The sequence below is a fragment of the Pristiophorus japonicus genome, chromosome 20 (genome assembly GCF_044704955.1).
Source record: "Pristiophorus japonicus isolate sPriJap1 chromosome 20, sPriJap1.hap1, whole genome shotgun sequence".
NCBI classification, from domain to species: Eukaryota; Metazoa; Chordata; class Chondrichthyes; family Pristiophoridae; genus Pristiophorus; species Pristiophorus japonicus.
The window spans coordinates 31,452,174-31,475,340 of NC_091996.1; the positions used below are offsets into that span (position 1 = coordinate 31,452,174).

General features: G+C 42.6%; 1 protein-coding gene across 8 annotated transcripts in view; it reads left to right on the plus strand.

The window, feature by feature from the left end:
* The window catches only part of dennd1a (DENN/MADD domain containing 1A), a 604,632-nt gene that overhangs the window by 325,740 nt on the left and 255,725 nt on the right, over positions 1-23,167 (plus strand). For all 8 annotated transcript variants that reach the window (XM_070862693.1, XM_070862695.1, XM_070862694.1 and 5 more), the window contains exon 10: positions 14,258-14,358. In XM_070862693.1, coding sequence (XP_070718794.1) covers positions 14,258-14,358 — 101 coding nt within the window. The remainder of the gene's footprint in view (positions 1-14,257; positions 14,359-23,167) is intronic.

Genomic DNA, 23,167 nt, shown 5'->3' on the forward strand with positions numbered 1-23,167 from the left:
CCTGTACTCTGGAACATCATCTCTCAATCTCTCCACCTTCCTGTGGGCCCAATTTTGGCCATGACTTGCATCAATTTTTTTGGATTAAGTTTTTCTCTGGCGTAAGTTTAAAAAATGCTATTTTCCCCCCAAAATTTGTTCGAGTAAGTCAGTTAGGTACGATTTTTTTTTAGGTCATTTTTTTTTTTAAATCTCAAAAGGGGGCGTTCCCAGACAGTTAGGCCAGTTTTGGCCATTTATGTCACTTTGGCCAGCAAAAACTTACTCCAAATCCACTTAGGTCAGCGTATGTGGCCAGCTCTGAAAAACCTTGTGGGCAGTGAAGAAAAAGCAGCGTACATTTGACAGACATTAGGGCAGGGATAGGGGAGGGAAGGGAACTGGAGAGGACCTCAACCACCAAGCGCCAAACATTGCAAGGAAAAGCTCAAACAATTAAAATACTAATAAAAATGAAGTAAATCCTACCGGATTTGCTGGCCGAGCTGCTGGTGGTGGGGGGGGCGGGAGCTAGAGAGAGAGAGAGATGCTGGTATAAAAAGCACACTTTCTCTCTCTCCGCACCCCTCCCCAACACTTTTTCTCCCCACCCCCCATACACTTAGCCGGCCGGCTGGTGCGGGAGGTCACTTGGCCTGGGATAGGGTGCGGTGAGATCGGGCATCCCTTCAGCCGGGGATAGGGGCTCCAAGCATCGGGTTCTACTCACAGCCCGCAGGACGCGCTGGGAGGGCAGGAGCATGCGCACAGCCCTCACTGAGCATGCGCGCAGGTGCTGGCCTGTTGCTCCACCTCCCCCCCCCCCCCCCCCACCTTCAGACTGCACGCCACGCCACGACTCCGAAGAGCGGCCAGGATGGGGCCCCTTTTTTCTGGCACCCTTTCCAATGCGCAAAGTTGGTGCGCTTCAGATCAGTTCGCTGAAAAAACGGCTTGGGCAATGTTGGGCTCTATATTTCTCCCTCTTTCAAAAACCTCCTCAAGCATACTTATTGTATCCTCTAACTTTTCTGTGACGTTCTGCTCAGTGACCACCATTCCTCTTTGGGATGTTCTGAAGTGAAAATTTATCAATGTGAGTTGTTGGTGGTGACTATGCGACTGCAAAAATCCCCTAATACAGGTGTCCCTTTGGGATAAATAGAGTAAATTCTATCCCTCATGTTAATAGCCATGGTTCCACTCACTATGTCAGGTAAATGGTCAGTGTTTTATTTAATGCCCCAACAAAACTATATTGGAAATATACAATCTCAACTCCATACCATTAACTATGGATAAAAATGTGAAGATTCCCAGAAGGTCCATCTTTGTCTTTAATGCAGCTATGTTGGTAAACTATGCTGCACCAAAGGAAGACATTTCATGCTTTTCCCAACCAAGGAGCGAATGGTAGAAGGAAAAGGGATGCTTCTCTGAGGGTCATTGAAATGGAATCCTTTTTCTTTAATGTTCATGGCAAATCTCATCCTCTTTGCCAGAAGCCAGGTGGGCACACATGGTCCTTCAGCAATAACAAACTGAAATTGAGGCTAGAATGATGTGCATTAATGTCATTTTCTGCCTCAGTAAAAAGGCTAAAGGATTATCCTGTGGACAGACAACACCGCAGCAACGATTCTCTGAATACCCAAAAAGAGACCTTTCCTAACAATTAACAATCCTTACCATAATGAGCAAAGGAATGCAATCCAATAAAAGCAATCGAATCACAAAGATTCTCTGGATTTAGGAGCACCTCTCTTCAACAGGGACTGAACAGTACAGTGATGGGGGAGCAAGATGATGTCAGTTTTTATTTTGGTTCGGTATGTCGCTTGAAGAACAAAAAAGTTTTATAAAACTTGATTTAAAACTGAGGGAATTTAATCATTAGCTGCTTCCTTGCTTGAACCTGTGGCTTTCAATTGCAAAGCCATAATTTTTCTAAAATGGCAGTTCTTGGGGATGGAACTTTTAGACTCTTTGGGCCCAAGTTTCGAGCCGCGCCTAGAATGTCGCAGTCCCGAACTGGACGCCCGTTTTTCGCGCCACAAAGTGCGCCTAAAAAAACCCTGCAGATTCTCCAGCTCCCTGCAGGTCGTTTGCAGCTCGGCGCAGCGCAGCAGGAGCTGTAGGGGGCGGAGCCAGGTCCCTGCGCTGAAAACAGTGCCGGGACCTCTGCACATGCGCGCTACAGTGGGCGCGCATGTGCAGTAGCTCCAGGCGCCCAAAACTGTGTGGGAGGGGCCGAAGCACGCAGCCCCTAGCCCTGGCCAAATGGCCTCACTGGGGCTGCGTGGATAAGGCTCCTCCCACGGCCAGCTCTTGCTTCCTCCCGACCCGACTCGATTCCCGCTTCCTGCCTCCCGCCTCCGGACCGGACCCGACACCGACTCAACTCCCGTCTCCCGCCTCCGGACCGGACCCGACACCGACCCGACTCCCGCTTTCCCCCCCCCCCCCCCGACCCGACTCCCGCTTCCCGCCTCCGGACCGGACCCGACACCGACCCGACTCCCGCTTCCCCCGCCCCCGGACTGGATCCGACCTGACCTCCTTCCCCCCGACCTGACCTCCCTCCCCCTCCCTCCCCCCGAACCGAACTGATCTCCCTCCCACCACCCCCCCCAACCCGCGCTCCCCCCGACCCGACCCAACGCCACCTACCTGTAAATCTGGTGTTGGGGACGGGCTCTGCCCGAAGTCTCGGGCCCGGCCCGTTCAACCTCCCTCCCCCTTCTCCTTCCCCCCCCCCCACAATCTCCTTTCCCCCCCCCCCCATCTCCTTTCCCCCCCCCCCATCTCCTTTTCTCCCCCCCCCCCCATCTCCTTTTCTCCCCCCCCCATCTCCTTTTCTCCCCCCCATCTCCTTTCCCCCCCCCCATCTCCTTTCCCCCCCCCCATCTCCTTTCCCCCCCCCCATCTCCTTTCCCCCCCCCATCTCCTTTTCCCCCCCCATCTCCTTTCCCCCCCCCCCATCTCCTTTCCCCCCCCCCCATCTCCTTTCCCCCCCCATCTCCCCTTCTCCAACCCCCCTCCCCTTCTCCCCATCCCTCCCCCTTCTCCCCATCCCTCCCCCTTCTCCCCCATCCCTCCCCCTTCTCCCCCATCCCTCCCCCTTCTCCCCCATCCCTCCCCCTTCTCCCCCATCCCCCTTCTCCCCCTCCCCTCGCTGTCAGAAACACAGACACTGACAGACAGAGAATGAGAGACACACACAGACAGACAGAGAGATAGAGACACTGACAGAGACACACTGGGGGGGCATTCCAGCACGCTGTTGGAGGGCTCCTGGTGCTGCAGTCGGTAAGTAGAAAATGTTTTGTTTTATTGATTTAAAAAAAATTATTTCTTATTAATTTTTTTTGATTGATTTATTGGTTGATTTATTGATGTATTTATCATTTATTATTGATGATGGCTCTTTATTTGTAAAACTGAAGTGTTTAATGTTTGTAAACTTCCCTTTAAACTCCCCCCCCCCCACCCCCCCCCCATTCCCTACGCCTGACTTGTAACCTACGCCTGATTTTCTAAAGTGTAGACAAGGTTTTTTCAAGCGTACAAAAATCTTCACTTACTCCATTCTAAGTTAGTTTGGAGTAAGTTTTCACTCACGAAACTTTGAAAACAGGCGTAAGTGGCCGGACACGCCCTCTTTTGGAAAAAAAAATTCTGTTCCAAAGTGAAACTGTTCTAATTGACTGAAACTGGAGCAAACTAAATGACGAGAATTCCGATTTCTAAGATACTCCGTTCTACACCAGTTGCTCCTAAAAATCAGGAGCAAATCATGTGGAAACTTGGGGCCTTAATAAGAACACTGCGTAAAAAATATCGTTTCAGGAGCAAAGTACACAGACCTTGTCCTCAACAGATTACTCATCTGCTGGAACAGGTCATTTCTCCATTCTCTCCAATTCCCTCACAAAACACAAATGAAAATAGTCAGATTGGGTTGTTGGATAACATGTCTCTCCATGAGACTTGTGTAGAAACATAGAAAATAGGTGCAGGAGTAGGCCATTCAGCCCTTCTAGCCTGCACCGCCATTCAATGAGTTCATGGCTGAACATGCAACTTCAGTACCCCATTCCTGCTTTCTCGCCATACCCCTTGATCCCCCTAGTAGTAAGGACTTCATCTAACTCCTTTTTGAATATATTTAGTGAATTGGCCTCAACAACTTTCTGTGGTAGAGAATTCCACAGGTTCACCACTCTGGGTGAAGAAGTTTTTCCTCATCTCGGTCCTAAATGGCTTACCCCTTATCCTTAGACTGTGTCCCCTGGTTCTGGACTTCCCCAACATTGGGAACATTCTTCCTGCATCTAACCTGTCTAAACCCATCAGAATTTTAAACAGTGTCTTAGTTTTAGATTGGGTAAGGTAATGAGGTTCTAGTGCTGGAGTAGTAACTCGAAGTGTGAGTCAAATCCCACTGGCAGATCACTGTTTCGACCATCAGGTTTTGCAGAGATGAGCGCTTTTCCCCTCATTATCTGTGACTCTGTATTGGATGTGAGAGTGAAGGAGGATGGCTCATCGTGGCACAACCAATTTGACCTCAGCTTGAGGGTATACCTTCATGCCTCAGATATGAAGGCCACCTCTCACTTGCGCACTTCAATCAACTGCTGGTGCCTCTAACTTGGCTACTCGCTTGGGTCTGATTGCTGCTGCCTTTAACTGCCCACAGCTGTAAAGGCAGAGGGAGTTGAAAACAGAAGAGCAAGAAAGGAAAGAGAAAAAAGTAAGTAAAATACCAGGGGGCGAGAGACAGTAGTGAAGGCAGAGAGTGTGAGACAAACAGAAATAAATACCGAGAGAGATTTAAGTGAAAGAAATGAAGAAAGAGAATGAAGGAGTGTAGAGGGACACAATGAAAGAAGAGATAAGAATGATGTCGGGTGCATTTACAGTGCAACTTGATCATTATGAGCACAAGCATTTATACTGCTGCTTGCACACCAACCTGGTTGTATAACATGCTGGTATATTAATACGCACTCAAGGCTGATGAGGCATGCTCATCCTTACCCACAAGCTGAGTTTCTGATTTAATTTGCACCGGCTAAGCACCTCTACACAGAATCCAATAAAAAAAAATTGATATGCAAGTCAACTTATGCACTGTTGCACATCATGTACTGCTGAATTACAAAATGAATTGATAGAAGCTTGGGAATACTCCGCTGCACAGGACGTAACGAGATATAAAGTTATTTATAAAATGTGGGAAATATTTAAAATTTGCATTTATTTTCAGACATCTATCTACAATATGTCGAAAACCTTATGATTGCATGCCTGTCTCCACCATCTGACCACCTCTCATTTTTTGTGTCACATTTTCCCATTCTAAGTTCCTATGTCTATTTATAATGTGTTTTGCCAAAGTAAACTTGTCTTGGTGTAATTTTGCAATCTGCAAGGTGGCTTTGTGGCCAGATTATCAACCACATGGCAGCTACAGGCTCTGAAAATTTCCAGGAACAGGTCTCTGATCATCCTCAACATGTTTCAAAGCCTCTAGTTGTCATGTTTTTTTTAAATTTTGGGCAATTTTTTTGCTTTATTTTTTTCCTTCAGTTTATTTTTTTCCGCCAATTTTTTAGGTTCTTTCAGATACTCATATAGTGCTCTAACTGAGGTCTCAAGGGTTATATAGACTCACAACCGCACAAGTAAACTTGTCAACTATAATAACACCGCCCCCCCCCCCAATAGAAATGCTGCAAAACCACCACTCATATGATTACCTGTGGAATTATAGTATGACCGGTTTATATGCACAGTTTCTATTACAAATGTAGACACAGGAATTTATAATGGAATTCTAAAAAATAATGGCAATATATTACTTTAAAATGACCAGTAAAATATATATGTGTGCCATAGTGCTATTATTCCCCACCACCTAATGCTGTTTCACCTGAAGATTATACTTGGCTTAAATTCCCCGTGTGCAACACCACAGGAGATCAACTAGTAATGTATTCCATTTGCTATGTATGTTGTCCATTCCTTATTTGGCCATCACCAGCTGCAGATTCTACCACTCGATGTTGATTCATAAACACCAGACGCTGCAGATCCTTATACCTATCCCTATAGCATCACAACTGCAGTTTGAGGGAAATTTGCTTTGTTTTAACTCTCCGTGGAGCACAGGAGAGCCACTAATTTATTACCATAAACTGGCTAATGCATTAAGAGCTGAATTTTATGTATATAATTTATTTTATATAATCTCTACTTCCTGAAATCTGAATGGTGGTGTGCTTTTAAATTTTTGCTTGCCTCAAGTATGAGGGTCCAGTTAAGGACTATCAGAAACTGAAAGGTAGTTACTTAACATTAAATATTGATTTTTTAAATTATTGGTGTGTATTACCAAAAGGCTTTCCTCCCACATTAAAAATAACATTCGGGTTGAATTGTTACAATATTCACTTGATGGGTTCAGATGTCATGCCTCAGAAGAGCAGTTTGTGAATATCCTCTGAACTCCGTCTGTGTTATACCTGATGCCTCGCGTTCAATACTACAATTTTTTAAATATATACATCCTCAGTTGTTAGTTTGACGTTTTATTTTGTTGTGGAATCTCTTCTGAAAACTGCAGCAGATTTTACTAGACAGGATGGAAGGTTACAGAAATATTATTATTGGTATGTTACTGGAAAATAACATAACTGTTGTGTTATGTGGCAATGGTTTACTTTGGTCCTAATGAGCAAGGCACGGTTTTTAAAACTGTGTCCTGACCTAAAATGTTGGGCTTATTCTAATTCTAGTGTTTCTTAAACGTCTCCATGTAATGTTCATCAAGGCTAGAATGGGCATGTGAAAATTAGTATCTTAACTCTCTGAGGATCTGAGCTAACTAGCCATAATCATAGGTGTTGATAATGGCACTGAAAATGTTTAGAATGTTGAGCCCTGTTGCTATAAACAGGAAAGTAATCAGTTTGTCTTTTCATGGTAGAAGTAATTACAGCGATTCAAAGTAAGGTTGTGAAGTTGGATAAATTAGCATCTATTTTCTTCCAGAACCTCACAACTTGACATTTCTCTATGCTATACAATATAACTAATCTTACCCGTACTTACCATTGATGCTAGAGAAGTGGTAAATCTCCCTCCTTCATTGAATTAATAGAATGTGGATTATGAATTTAAAAATTACAAAATTGTATAACCTATTTGAATTCTGATATAACATCAACAACAACTTGCATTTATATAGCACCTTTAATGTAGTAAAACGTGCCAAAGTGGTTCACAGGAGCATTATCAAACAACATTTGACATCGAGGCACATGAGATATTACAGCAGAGCTTGGTCAAAAAGGTCAATTTTAAGGAGCGTCTTAAAGGAGGAAAGAGGTGGAGAGGGAATTCCAGAGCTTAGGCCCTTGGCAGTTGAAGGCACGGTCACCAATGGTGGAGCGATTAAAATCGAAGATGGGCAAGAGGCCAGAATTGAAAGAGTGCAGATATCTGAGGGTTTTAGGGCTGGAGGAGGTTACAGAGATGAGGAGGGATTGGAAAACAAGGATGAGAATTTTAAACAGCAGCATTTTGGGTACAGCAGCAACTCATTATATTGGGTCGAAAAGTGAGATGTTGGTAGTTCAGTGCATAATAATGTATAATATATTGGTTTCCAGAGCAAGCAAATTGAATGTAAATAGCAATAGTAGTTTATTTTTAAAAGAGCTTGCAAATGGTTTGCAGAATTTTAAATGAATCAAAGTAGAAGTAATACTTCTTGAAGTGTGCAATTATGTGGATTAATAATTTAGGCATTTTGTTATTAAATTGGGGGTTGGGAATTTATTTTGGTAAAGAAATATACAGCTACTCAACTTGCACAAGAATTTCTATACAAGATTTATGTATTGCGTAAATTGTGTTCCTCTGTTGATTTTGTGCATCCAGTTTGCTAATAAAATGAACTCCCTTCATTGGACTCAGTGTAGTGACCCCTCGGAGGCGAAATATCTTTGATGGAATTGAAAGAGATTAATAATTACCCCTTGATGAATATTCATAATGACTAGATACTTTGGGCAAAATTTACACCAAGTGATTTTCTGTTTATTTCCTGTGAGGTTTTGATGGGTCACTCTATATGTCACATTGTAGCTGAACAAAAGTGACCTTTACTGACATTCAGTTCACATTTTTTCTAAAATTAATAATGTAATAATTTTTTATGGGAATAGAAAAAAATTATATTGCGTAATTTAACCAATTTCATATAGATTAGAGTGGTAAAATGTTGACGGATTGAAATTATGTCATACTATGCAAGAGTGAAGCTTGAACAGAATGTCAGTGTAATTTCAAATATGTGATGTGTTATAGCCTTGAAATATTCCAACTTGAATTATTCTATTTAAAGGTTTTGGGAGCAGTTTTACTCAGTTTTCACTGTTAATTCTGCTTTATTTGCCAGCAGGCGGTGCCACAGTAGATAATGATAGGAAAGGTTCCTGCATTGGACCCACACAATTTGAACTGCAGTAAAAAAAAATATAGTTTTTGCTGCATTTTACAGGGGACTGACACATCTTTGGTGTCGCTGTGTGTGTATAATATCTCTATGAAATGTAGATATGTTAGTCAATCCCATGGTATTACATGTGAGGATTGAAGACTTGGGGCTAGAAATTCAGCTTTTGGCGATTGTTTTTTTCCCGCCATTGTTTGGAAAAAATATCACTAAAAACGTCGTCATTTTTTAAGGGGGTAAAATTGGCAAAATAAATGCGCCCGACGGTAAAAGTCGACATTGCACGAGGATTCGCGTTGGAAACTACGGTCCTCACCAACTTTAGCCCGAGGCCTATCACTGCCAAAAAATAGGCCCTGGGAGGGGAGAAAACACACAAAATAAATAAATAAATACATCAGAAAACATTCACTTTACACTTAACTAATGAATTGCTGAAAAACAATTAAAAAGTAAAAACTTCAACTTATCTTTTTTGTAGGTCTTCATACCTCCCGCTGTTTATGGGGCTTCAACGCAGGCTTTTCTCAGGCGATGTTGTACGGATTGCGCCGAACGGCCAATTTTAAGCGATCGCTTTTTTTTGGTGTTGCACGTCGTCCATCCGCTTTTCGCCGATATTTTAAAACCGCCAGTTGTTAACTTTGGCCAATTTTGACGAACACCGTTTACCGGCAAAAATGGCGAAATATCGCCAAAAAAACGTGCGCAAGGCTGGCCAATTTCTCTCCCCAAGTGTCTTCAGGTGAAGTGGGTTAATTAGACCAAGGTCCGTAGACATAATTCAGTCCACATTTTAAAGTTAATGCTTGCTAACCTTGTTTTTCTATAATATTTTGATTTTATATTATAATATGGTTAAATATCAAAAAATGTGCCAATTTTAGAAGCGGGGAAATAGTTTGTTGGAACATAAAAGATTTCATGCAGTACAAGCTAAGGAGCTAGGAGATGAAAGAGCAAATGCTATGGCGCCACCACTGGCAAGAATATAAGACTGCAGCATGACAAGTTTACATAGGAAGTTTCTATTATAAATGTGGACATAAGAATTATAATGGCTAAAGTTGACACTAAAGTGTGGCACAAAAGTATGAGTGTAGCAACCGAAGCAAGGTTTTGTAGACAGGAAATGTGCACAGATGCAAGCATTTTAATCTATTATAGATAGCTATATCTTTTAATTTAATATATTTTAAATGGTATGACAGCTTAAGATTACATCACACTTCCTGTGTCATGCTCAAGCACACACTTTGGTGTCACAATTTTGGCATGAAGTTCAAAATTTATGATGCTAGAATAGCAACAAATCAGAACTCAGTAAGCATAAAGGAATTTTTACCAATAAAAGAAGAAAATGAAGTCATCAGATTGCTCAAAATATTTTTCTGAATTTTTTTTTACCACCTTTTCTCTTCAGACAAGCCCACGACACACCATTCTAATATATTGATAGCAAGGTTTTGGAGGATACTAAAACTGTTTGAGTGCATTACATGGCACTTCAAATTGTCATAAAAGTCAAGACTGAAGCGTAAATGTTTATTTTATCACCTGCACCCTGTGATTGTATTACTGCTGTTAGTCTTCTACTAAGCACTATTTTTTGTTTAAAAATACATTTCTCAGTGGTGTTTTGATGGGAGCTTGAAGTTGGATGGTGGATTGCTTTCATGTTGAGTTAACAGATGCTTTTCCGGATGCTATTGTCCAATTAAGGTAATTCTAAGTGACAAAGAACCTTCCAGGATATGAGGCAGTTATATAGAACCTACCGGAGTTTCAAACAGTGCAGGACTCGGAAGGCTACAATGATCATTTAGAAAATGTACTGTTTCCCTTATTAAATGTAAGCCTGCAAATCATACACTGACCCTGTGTATACTAAATGTACAAGATATTCCTATTCTATTCCCAGATCCCTTCCTCCCTATGGTTTCCAATTGGATAATGCTTGGCAACATGTTGGGATGAGTTGCTGCAACAGGCTATTAGCAATGAACAATTGGGTGTATAACCTCACAAATCTAAAAGAACAATGGTCATTTAACAAAAAGGTGTAAAAATATAAATAAAAGATCTACACCTTATGAATGAAGATGCAGATTAATAAAGCTGACAAATGGTCAGGAATAAGGCTACTTGTAAGTCAGTAATACATTGAGCTGTTTAGTGATGAAATGATCCTCGTTGTCTGATAAAGAATAAGAAAGAAAGACTTGCATTTATATAGCGCCTTTCATGACCACCGGACATCTCAAAGCGCTTTATAGCCAATGCAGTACTTTTGGAGTGCAGTCACTGTTGTAATGTAGAAAAATAAGATCTAAAATTAGTAACAGTGCTACTTTTAAAATAAATTGAATGGTCACTGAATGGTAATACATGGAGCTTTTTTCCTTTTAAATTCATTAACATTTTTCAGGTATTGAATTTATAATTCTGTTCAGATTAAATTTTGATAAATTCTGCTGCACTTGAATGCAGTGAGCATGTTGAGAATAAAAAAAACCTCTCGTAGCTCAAGGTTGTCTGCTTTTGTTTCAAAAAGTGTGACCTGAAGTACCCAGTAGTTGCATATACGGTCAGCTGTGTCCTTAAGATCACAAGTAACATTATGAATAAATGACAGTGATTGAACAGTCAGCGCCTTGTGTGTTTTGAGGCTTGCAGGAAACACTGTCAACTTTTGCAGATGTCTGGAGAGTATACCGAATCTCTTTAGTTTCATGGTCCATCACACAAGCTCCTAGCAGTTCTCTCTCTGCAGGAAGCTGTGGGCAAATTTTGCTGTTACAAAAGTATTGTTGCACAGTCTTCTTCATAATGTTCTTGAGTGAAATGGTAGAATTAGTGTGTAATGTTGAAATTATTGCAACAAGAATTTACACATGAAAGGTGCAATGAAACCGACTAAGATTCTTCAGCTCTTTTTGATATATACCATTGAAAAAAGAACATGGTGTGATAAGCTAGTAACTGGAGGTATTTTTGCCTCTGCAGTTACTGCTGTGACTTTACCATTTTTAACTGCCTTATGATGACAACACCTATTTTTGATCTATGTGTGGTTTTACAGTAGGAAAAAAGAAAGACTTGCATTCATATAGCGCCTTTCATGACCACCACACATCTCAAAGCGCTTTACAGCCACTGAAGTACTTTTGAAGTGTAGTCACTGTTGTAATGTAGGAAACGCAACGGCCAGCCTACGCACAGCAAACTCCCACAAACAGCAATGTGATAATGACCAGATAATCTTTTTTTTTGTTATGTTGATTAAGGGATAAATATTGACCAGGAAACCCGAGATAAGTGCCCTGCTCTTCTTCGAAATAGTGCCATGGGATCTTTTACATCCACCTGACTTTAACGTCTCATGCAAAAGACGGCACCTTTGACAGTGCAGCACTCCCTCAGCACTGCACTGGAGTGTCAGCCTAGATTTATGTGCTCAAGTTCCTGGAGTGGGACTTGAACGCACAAACCTTTTGACTCAGAGGCGAGTGTGCTCCCAATGAGCCAGCTGAGGCTCAGCAAAGAACATAAGAACATAGGAAATAGGAGCAGGAGGAGGCCACCCGGCCCCTCGAGCCTGCTCCGCCACTCAATAAGATCATGGCTGATCTGATAATGGACTCAACTCCACTTCCATGCCAGCTCCCCCAACAATAACCCTTTATTCCCCTATCGCTCAAAAATCTGTCTATCTCCGCCTTAAATATATTCAAAGTACAACTTTCTCTCTACAATAGCTGCTGAAATAAAGAATACTTTCTCATTTAGTTTTTGGACTCGTGAAGTAAATATTCAGCCATGAGCTCTATTATTGAGTTTTGAAAATGATGTCTCAGCCCAAATTGCCGAGTGATTGTAATTTGGTGCTGACGCCCCCCCCTCCCCCCTCCCTGTCACTTGCAGATTCTCAAGATATATCTTTAGCGAGGGGAGGGGCAACCTCTATAGCATAAGGGAGTATTCAAATACTTCCTAAGTTCGGCACCAAAGAAAACCTCCATTAAAAATATATATATATTTTTCATTTGAGATTTGTAAATTTTATTGACTTTACTTCTCTGTACTTCTTTTCCGTAATTAAGTATTTATCAGTCGAGGTGGGACGTGCAACTGACATTACTAGAAACGGAAGTGGTCTATTCCAAAACAACATAAATGTTCATTTTTAGAACTCTTTCTCGAACTATAAAATGAGTTTACACATTGCAGAGTTCATTGTATTCTTGATAGTTGCCATAATGCACAAAACCTTTGATTTTGATTGAGTCAGCCGACATAGGATTGCTACTGAGGTCTAATTACGAACTGTTTTAATTTAAACCGAATTAAATGTTCGGAGAAGAGGGCAAATTACTCCTGGGTTTAAAGCATGCTGTTTATTATACATAATACCTATCTGCAGAAATCGAAGTCATTTTTTTATGATGACTGTTCAAATGTTATGTGGAAGTGATCAGTTTTTTGTAAACTATCACTGTACATCAACCTTAAAATCTGCACTTAAAAAAAATTATAATTATAGTTCTTAAAATGTTATTTTTGTGATTTGTTTGCCTATTTTTTTTTAAAGGCTAGAGACACTCTCACTGATGCATGGTGAGCTAAGGTTGTGTGACATGAGCATGGCTTCTGGGTCCAAAATATTTCACCAACCATATGATATGCTGACAGCAAGTTGGCAACACTGGGCATATAAAATTGTTTGGCAGCCTACTCGTGTGGAATTACATTTCATATATCCTTTAAAAACACTTGGTAACTATAGCAAAGCCAGCTCTAAAGCTGTATATAGTCTTCTGTTGTATTTCTCCTGATAAGTGTCATTGCAAACACTATTGGATTTAGCACGAACAAAACCTTTATTCAGGGCAATAAAGGGACTAAGTACTTGCTTGTAATTCATGTCATTGCAGTATTTCAAGAAGTGAAGTCTGGTCATTTGTTTTTACAGTCATATGAAAGTGCATAAAATGCTTTTACTCTTTACTGTATAATTTGAAATGGTAAATCTTTCATGTTGGTCATGTGACTTGTAGGTTTCAGTAGTACTGAATGCCAGAGTACATTACAGTCAATCATGGATCGACCTAATGGGTTAAGTCAGAAGGAAAAGTTACTTATAACCAGGCTTCAGTGCAAGGGAATGGCTTTACCTGTACTGAGAATCTCATGGGCACTTCGTAATGGAGTAATTTGCTTATCTCAAATTTGCAATGTCTATTTGTTGGTTGGTACAGGAATCCTTTTGCTGTAATGCTGAGATGCCTGATCATTATCCCGTATGCAGTGCAACATGTCAGTTATTCAGGCCTCAGTGGCTGATCCAGAAGATTCAGTGCTGATATTGAGGATAGAGCTTAATTATCTGACAGGAACAGAACCAAGTATGGTGTTTTAATCAGTGCGAGGCCCCCATTTCAGCATAATACATGTTGGAGTATTCACTGAAGCTGTTAGCACACAGTCAGGATGATTTTAATATTTATTTTAGAAATGTATGTTTTGTTCTGTGTTTTCTGTCTGTGCTGATTATTTAATTTATTGGTAGTTTTAAAATATGTAATTGTTTGTTCAAATTTAAAAATCACCAGATAGTATCATCAGTCAGAAGATTTCACCTCACATGAACTCAGCAGGAAGCAGTCTACTTCATTATGAAAGTCAGTTTCTGCTTAGAATGTTAATTTAACTATGTCTGATTTGATGAGCAATTTTTCTTCTCTCTTCCAGTTAACAGCCTGTATCCACGGGTCGTCAGCTATGCTATACCCGATGTATTGGCAGCATGTTTACATTCCTGTCCTCCCTCCACACCTATTGGACTATTGCTGGTAAGATGCTAAACAAAGTTTATATTTAAATGACCGAAGAATCTAAATACTACTCACATATATACTACCTGCATGATTGATCAGAAGAAATAAAAATTCTGTTCCATAGCTTGTTATTTTGACATTTTACATTGGAGAATATCAGCATAAAACTATACAATGGTCTTGATTTTAACCCCCCCCTCTCCCCCCACCCCCGCCAACGACAGGCGGGTGAGGGTTGTGCGGAGGGAAGGAGGATGTTAAAAATTTTAATTTGGAAAACATGTCCCCAACCCGCTGCTGATTTTACGGCGGCGGGTTCTGTGTCATGCACGTGTCCTGCTTTGGAAGCAGGACACTTCATTAACATATTTAAATCAGTCTCCCATAGTGCAATTGAGAGCCTGATTTAAATGTAACAGTTGTCGCGCAGGTTTCCCAGTGCTCGGGAACCCAGCAGTAAAAGGGAGGCAGGAGCTGCTGGCTCCAGGAGGGAAGTGCCTTTTAAAGCACTCCTTCTGGGCCAGGTGGACCAGGAGTACTCCTCCCAGAGTACTCCTCCCAGTCGCTCGAGGAAAGCTTCAGCCTCCCCTCGGCATTCGTGGCCTTTCTCCCACGTACCCCAAAGCCCCGATATCTCTCTCCCTCTCCCCCTCGATGGTCGACCCCAGCCCCAAAGCCCCGATCTCTCTCTCTCCCTCTCCCCCTCGATGGTCGACCCCAGCCCCAAAGCCCCGATATCTCTCTCCCTCTCCCCCTCGATGGTCGACCCCAGCCCCAAAGCCCCGATCTCTCTCTCCCTCCCCCCCTTGATAGTTGACCCCCGCCCCAAAGCCCCGATCTCTCACTCCCTCCTCCCCTCGATGGTCGACCCCCGCCCCAAAGCCCCGATCCCTCATTCCCTCGATGGTTAACCCCTGCCCCAAAGCCCCAATCCCCTCACTCCCTCTCTCCCTCCCTCGATGGTCGACCCCCGCCCCAAAGCCCCGATCCCTCACTCCCTCCCTCCCTCGATGGTCGACCCCCGCCCCAAAGCCCTGATTCCCTCACTCCCTCCCTCCCTCGATGGTCGACCCCCGCCCCAAAGCCCTGATCCCTCACTCCCTCCTGTGATATCAGCAGGATTCCGGTTGAATTCGGCAGAACCTCTGCATCCCCGGTCTAGCCGGGTTTTACCTGCGCCTTCCTCATCTCTCTATAAATAGTGGGGCCAATGTGTCTTCATTCATTGCATTTTTTGTGGAAGAAAAATCTAAAAATTACCTTAGAATTTGTACTCTTATACACAAATGCTGTTCTAGCTACGATGAATACTGAGATGACCTAAAAGTGGCAAAAACAAGCTAGTGCTGTAAATATGTTCAATTAGTCTGCGTTTTATTCACTTTATAAGTTTTGTCCTATTTGATAATAAAAAGTGTTGTACCTGTACCAACTTTTTATTTAGCCGAATAAGTAAATGACCAAAGTGTGTCACGCTTTAAAACTGCCACTAAAGTAGAAGACACTGATGACATAATAAAAGAAATCGCAACACTTATTTATAGAGAATATACCTAACAGGCCTAAATAAAGCTGTAACGATTTGAAATAAAAACAGTGAACTATCTTTTTGGAACTTTGATGTTCCAGCCGGACAGAAACAGATTTCTGTACAATTAGATGAATTAGTACATTCACCCACAACTGTCACCATTACACTGGGCATGCAACACCTACCTGTTACAGCAAATCCCCAATAAATCTCTCGATCGGGTGTTGAGAAGCACCACATTTGGAGATGTAGTAACGAATGTTTAAGATCATGTTCACAAGTAATATCTGCGATCCATTTTAAAATACATCCGTAATGTGACTGAACAACAAGATGTTTCAAGTCACATGGTATCATGTCCCTCTTTTAATGTTTGTAAAGTACGCTGTTGGGGCTATGGCAGACTTTGTCAAAAACCTTTCATATATTCCTAGTGTTGCCAACAGATTTTTTTTGTTGTTTCATTAATGTGTAAAAGTTACTTTAACCTAATGTGTCAATATAGATTCTATCAGAGAATGTGAAACTACATATTGCAACCCAATAGAAAACTGAGTAGCTGATAGAAAGTGGCATAATGAAAGTAACATATTTCTGCTTTTATTTAAAAGATACGTATAATTTCCTGAGATGTTTGCTTGAGATTTTTTTTCAACAAAATGGGTAGAATTAAATGTACATGGGACCTTATTAAGGCCGAGTAATTCGGATTAGTGACTCTTTAACCAGCGCAGATTTTTGAAAAGCAAAAATTGTGAGCAAACGAGCATTGTTCATTTTCAGAGATCCAAAAAATAGACCAGACTGACAGAATGATTACTCGTACAGTCGGTTCAAGGAAGGAATTAGTAAATATCTGTTTTGAAAAAAAACTAGCCTGCCTCACCATCACCCGTGAGATAACTTGTGTTTATTCATAATCTAGTACAAAGAAACCCTTCCCAGGCTGTGTGGCACAGGAGGGTGCCAAAGCCTTTTTTGCACATCAGCTGTAAGCCATATGAAATATTCGGATTATATGTAAAACTATGAATGACCTCCTGTAGTACGTGCAGTCCCAAGTTGATTTGAGGCCAGAATGTCCATGTGTAGCTGTGCTAGTTAGACATATACAAGCCCAAAACCAACAAGGAACATGATTCCACCTTTGTAGTCAATCCCCTTACCATCTGTTGTTTTGCATAATACTCACATTTTTAAACTTGCTTAAATTTCTGTCATTGCATTTGAGGCTGATAACCAAACAGAATGTGAATGTGGGAGGTGCACAAATGCAGGAGAACAGTTCACGTGTCCTAATCTGAGTGCAAGCAGGCAACAAGTTATATTCTTCAGAAAATTCTCAGCATTCAGTATTCTGCACATTAGGAATAAAAGATTGTGCTCATTCAGAGGACCTGCCTGGAAGCAAAGAAGCATAATGCTGGATCCACATTTCCATTCCAAATTTTGAGAGAAATTTAGGACTTTTATTATTGAAAATTACATTTGGGTAGTAGTTTTAAGTACAGAAAGAAAGCAAAAAGTCCTCTCTTAAAACAAAACTGTAAACTTAAAAATAGTCCCATTTAACCTATTGATTATTTTATATTTCTAAAGAGGGAAACCGGCTGATAGTTTTTGCTTTAAGTTGGGGAATCCTTTTCATTTTAAGGCTTGGAGCAGCCTGGTGAGTTGTGAATTTTGATTCCAAACACTTGAAAGTGAAACAGAGAACTAAGGAATAAAAGTTTAAAAAAAACTTCACAAGCGATGCCTCAAATTCAGAAGACTTGCCAATAGCCTTTTCCATAACTGTTTAAGTTCAATCATTTTAGCTGCTCAAGACATTTTATGCAATTTTGTGGATAAATATATGCTTGTCAATCTCATTTAATCTATGTTAGGATTGATACAGCATGGAGGTGGAGCATTCATTTATTTATGTCCATTGGGCATAAACAATTTTTGCTGCATCATATTTGTAAGCAACAGTCCAGAGATTTCTTGACTTGCCTCAGTGTTCATTATAGTTCTAATACCATGGCTAAAAGATTGCTCCTTCAGCTTTTGTGGCATATTTATTTAATTCTATTTTGGCCCAGTTGAAGTCATCACATGGGCACACAGTGCTATCATTATTTGAACATTTCGCATCAATTCTAATTGTTTTCAATTGTTTTTTTTATCTAATTATCTTTCACAAATTCTGGTTCTGCCATGGCTATATACTGAAGACAAAGTGACTATTGCTGCGAAAAATATTATTTCATTATTCATAAAGTCCAGAAAGGATGGTGCAGTGAGAAGCTGTTAATGGAAGTACATAGTTTTACTGGCATCTGTACATCTCATCATCGTAGGCAGTCTATCGAAATCGAGGAAGATTTGCTTCCACTCTAAAAGTGAGTTCTTAGGTGACTGTACTGTCCAATACGAGAATTACAGTCTCTGTCACAGGTGGGACAGACAGTGGTTGAAGGAAAAGGTGGGATGGGACTGATTTGCTGCACGCTCCTTCTGCCTGCGCTCAGTTTCTGCATGCTCTCGGTGACAAGACTCTGGGTGCTCAGCGCCCTCCCGGATGCTCTTCCTCCACTTTGGACCAGGGACTCCCAGGTGTCGGTGGGGATGTTGCACATTATCAAGGAGGCTTTGAGGGTGTCCTTGAAACGTTTCCTCTGCTCATCTGGGACTTGCTTGCCATGTAGGAGTTCTGAGTAGAGCACTTGCTTTGAGAGTCTTGTGTCAGGCATGTGAATAATGTGACCCGACCAACGGAGCTGGTCAAGTGTGGTCAGTGCTTCGATGCTGGGGATGTTGGCTTGATCGGGGACACTCATCATCATAGGCGGTCCCTCGAAATCGAGGAAGACTTGCTTCCACTCCTGAGGTGAGTTCTTTGGTGGCTGAACAGTCCAATACGAGAGCCACAGACTCTGTCACAGGTGGGACAGATAGTCGTTGAGGGAAGGGGTGGGTGGGACTTATTTGCCGCTGCTCTTTCCGCTGCCTGCGCTACAAGGAAACATGTTATACTTAAGTGATGGTATCCACCTGCTTTATAATGTATATGCCCTATTTACTCCTTTCATAACTATTGCATTTAATATTTTACTTTTTATCATCATCTGGATCTTTTTAATCGAGAAAAGTTGGAGAATAAGGAGTGGAAAAGCCTGTCACATGATAACTCACTAAGAAAGTTATGGGGGAATATTCTTGTGAAGTTATAGGTTTTTGACCACAGATACAAGAAATAACTGGCAGTTTTTGTGCACTATGAATCCAACCTTGCGCCTCTGCCTCCCACACCCATTCATGTTATTGAAGAAAGCTATTTAGAGCCATGAAAACCTCTGTTAAATGGCTAGAATATATGTTTTGCAACATCTAGTACTAGGATTCTCCTCGAAGGACCCTGAACCTGATGATTTAGAGTTCAAAATTTCCACCTTTTAAGATATTCTCCATAAAGACCCTAGCAAACCTTTTTTGAGGACTATGACAATGATTAGGGTAACCTTTCAGGGCAACCTGTGCCCGAACTGCATTCTTAACAGAGGCTATTTAACCAGTTTAATTCTTAAATTACTTCAAGCCCTTGTCAAGATGACTCAGTTCTTTCTCCTGACTTTTTTTAAAAAATTACCTTTTTTTGAATTCTCCAAGAATTTTGGTCATGTGGCAAATCAAAATTGTTTTTCCTAATTTACCAGAGCGGACTGCTTTATATTGGTTTGCGACTGCGGCAACTACAGAGGAATCTCCCTGTTATCAGCCACTGGGAAAGTCGTCGCTAGAGTCCTCCTCAACCGTCTTCTCCCTGTGGCTGAGGAGCTCCTCCTGGAGTCACAGTACGGATCCCGTCCCCTTCGGGGCACAACAGACATGATTTTTGCAGCGCGACAGCTGCAGGGAAAATGCAGGGAACAGCACCAGCCCTTATACATGGCCTTCTTCGACCTTACAAGGGCCTTTGACACTGTCAACCACAAGGGTCTATGGAGCTTCCTCCTCCGTTTCGGATGCCCCCAAAAGTTCATCACCATCCTCCGTCTGTTCCACAACGAAGTGTAGGCCGTGATCCTTACCAAACGGATCCATTACAGACCCAATCCACGTCCGGACCGCGGTCAAACAGGGCTGCATCAACACCCCAACCCACTTCTCAATCTTCCTCGCTGCCATGCTCCACCTCACAGTCAACAAGCTCCCCGCTGGAGTGGAACTAAACTACAGAACCTTCGTCGTCTCCAGGCCAGGTCCAAGACCACCCCCAACCTCTGTAGTTGAGCTACAGTACACGGACCATGCCTGCGTCTGCGCGCATACAGAGGCTCCCACTCCAGGACACAGTCAACGTATTTACTGAGGCGCACAAAAGCATGGGCCTCACGCTAAACATCAGCAAGACAAAAGTCCTCCACCAGCCTGTCCTTACCGCACAGCACTCTCTCCCAGTCATCAAGATCTGTGGCGCGGCCCTGGACAACGTGGACCATTTCCCATATCTTGGGAGCCTCCTATCAACAAGAGCAGGCATTGACAACGAGATCCAACACCGCCTCCAGTGCGTCAGTGCAGCCTTCAGCCGCCTGAGGAAAAGAGTGTTTGAAGACCAGGCCCTCAAAACTGCACCAAGCTCATGGTCTACAGGACTGTAGTGATACTCGCCCTCCTGTATGGCTCAGAAACATAGACCATGTACAGTAGATACCTCAAGTCGCTGGAGAAATACCACCAACGATGTCTCCGCAAGAGCCGACAAATCCCCTGGGATGACAGACGCACCAACATTAGCGTCTTTGACCAGGCCAACATCCCCAGCATTGAAGCACTGACCATGCTTGATCAGCTGGGCAGGCCACATTGTTCGCATGCCAGACACGAGCCTCCCAAAGCAAGTGCTCTACTTGGACATTTAGAGACCGCATGGATGAAGTACAACAATTGTACATTACTGTCTGGCGTAAAAATAAAAAGGGGAAGGTGGCTCAACCGTGGCTATCTAGGGAAATCAGGGATAGTATTAAAGCCAAGGAAGTGGCATACAAATTGGCCAGAAATAGCAGCGAACCTGGGGACTGGGAGAAATTTAGAACTCAACAGAGGAGGACAAAGGGTTTGATTAGGACAGGGAAAATGGAGTACGAGAAGAAGCTTGCAGGGAACATTAAGGCGGATTGCAAAAGTTTCTATAGGTATGTAAAGAGAAAAAGGTTGGTGAAGACAAACGTAGGTCCCCTGCAGTCAGAATCAGGGGAAGTCATAACGGGGAGCAAAGAAATGGCGGATCAATTGAACAAGTACTTTGGTTCGGTATTCACTAAGGAGGATACAAACAACCTTCCGGATATAAAAGGGGTCAGAGGGTCTAGTAAGGAAGAGGAACTGAGGGAAATCTTTATTAGTCGGGAAATTGTGTTGGGGAAATTGATGGGATTGAAGGCCGATAAATCCCCAGGGCCTGATGGACTGCATCCTAGAGTACTTAAGGAGGTGGCCTTGGAAATAGCGGATGCATTGACAGTCATTTTCCAACATTCCATTGACTCTGGATCAGTTCCTATGGAGTGGAGGGTAGCCAATGTAACCCCACTTTTTAAAAAAGGAGGGAGAGAGAAAACAGGGAATTATAGACCGGTCAGCCTGACCTCAGTAGTGGGTAAAGTGATGGAATCAATTATTAAGGATGTCATAGCAGTGCATCTGGAAAATGGTGACATGATAGGTCCAAGTCAGCATGGATTTGTGAAAGGGAAATCATGCTTGACAAATCTTCTGGAATTTTTTGAGGATGTTTCCAGTAAAGTGGACAAGGGAGAACCAGTTGATGTGGTATATTTGGACTTTCAGAAGGCTTTCGACAAGGTCCCACACAAGAGATTAATGTGCAAAGTTAAAGCACATGGGATTGGGGGTAGTGTGCTGACGTGGATTGAGAACTGGTTGTCAGACAGGAAGCAAAGAGTAGGAGTAAACGGGTACTTTTCAGAATGGCAGGCAGTGACTAGTGGAGTGCCGCAAGGTTCTGTGCTGGGGCCCCAGCTGTTTACATTGTACATTAATGATTTAGACGAGGGGGTTAAATGCAGTATCTCCAAATTTGCGGATGATACTAAGTTGGGTGGCAGTGTGAGCTGCGAGGAGGATGCTATTAGGCTGCAGAGTGACTTGGATAGGTTAGGTGAGTGGGCAAATGCATGGCAGATGAAGTATAATGTGGATAAATGTGAGGTTATCCACTTTGGTGGTAAAAACAGAGAGACAGACTATTATCTGAATGGTGACAGATTAGGAAAAGGGAAGGTGCAACGAGACCTGGGTGTCATGGTACATCAGTCATTAAAGGTTGGCATGCAGGTACAGCAGGCGGTTAAGAAAGCAAATGGCATGTTGGCCTTCATAGCGAGGGGATTTGAATACAGGGGCAGGGAGGTGTTGCTACAGTTGTACAGGGCCTTGGTGAGGCCACACCTGGAGTATTGTGTACAGTTTTGGTCTCCTAACTTGAGGAAGGACATTCTTGCTATTGAGGGAGTGCAGCGAAGGTTCACCAGACTGATTCCCGGGATGGCGGGACTGACCTATCAAGAAAGATTGGATCAATTGGGATTGTATTCACTGGAGTTCAGAAGAATGAGAGGGGACCTCATAGAAACGTTTAAAATTCTGACGGGTTTAGACAGGTTAGATGCAGAAAGAATGTTCCCAATGTTGGGGAAGTCCAGAACCAGGGGTCACAGTCTGAGGATAAGGGGTAAGCCATTTAGGACCGAGATGAGGAGAAACTTCTTCACCCAGAGAGTGGTGAACCTGTGGAATTCTCTACCACAGAAAGTAGTTGAGGCCAATTCACTAAATATATTCAAAAGGGAGTTAGATGAAGTCCTTACTACTCGGGGGATCAAGGGTTATGGCGAGAAAGCAGGAAGGGGGTACTGAAGTTTCATGTTCAGCCATGAACTCATTGAATGGCGGTGCAGGCTAGAAGGGCTGAATGGCCTGCTCCTGCACCTATTTTCTATGTTTCTATGTTTCTATGAGCTCCTTCATGGCAAATGAGCCAAAGGTGGGCAGCGGAAACGTTACAAGGACATCCTCAAAGCCTCCCTGATAAAGTGCAACATCCCCACTGACACCTCGGAGACCTTGGCCAAAGATCGCCCTAAGTGGAGGAAGTGCATCCGGGAGGGCGCCGAGCACCTTGAGTCTCGTCGCTGAGAGCATGCAGAAATCAAGCGCAGACTGCGGACCGAGCACACGGCAAACCAGTCCCACCCACTCCTTCCCTCAACGACTATCTGTCCC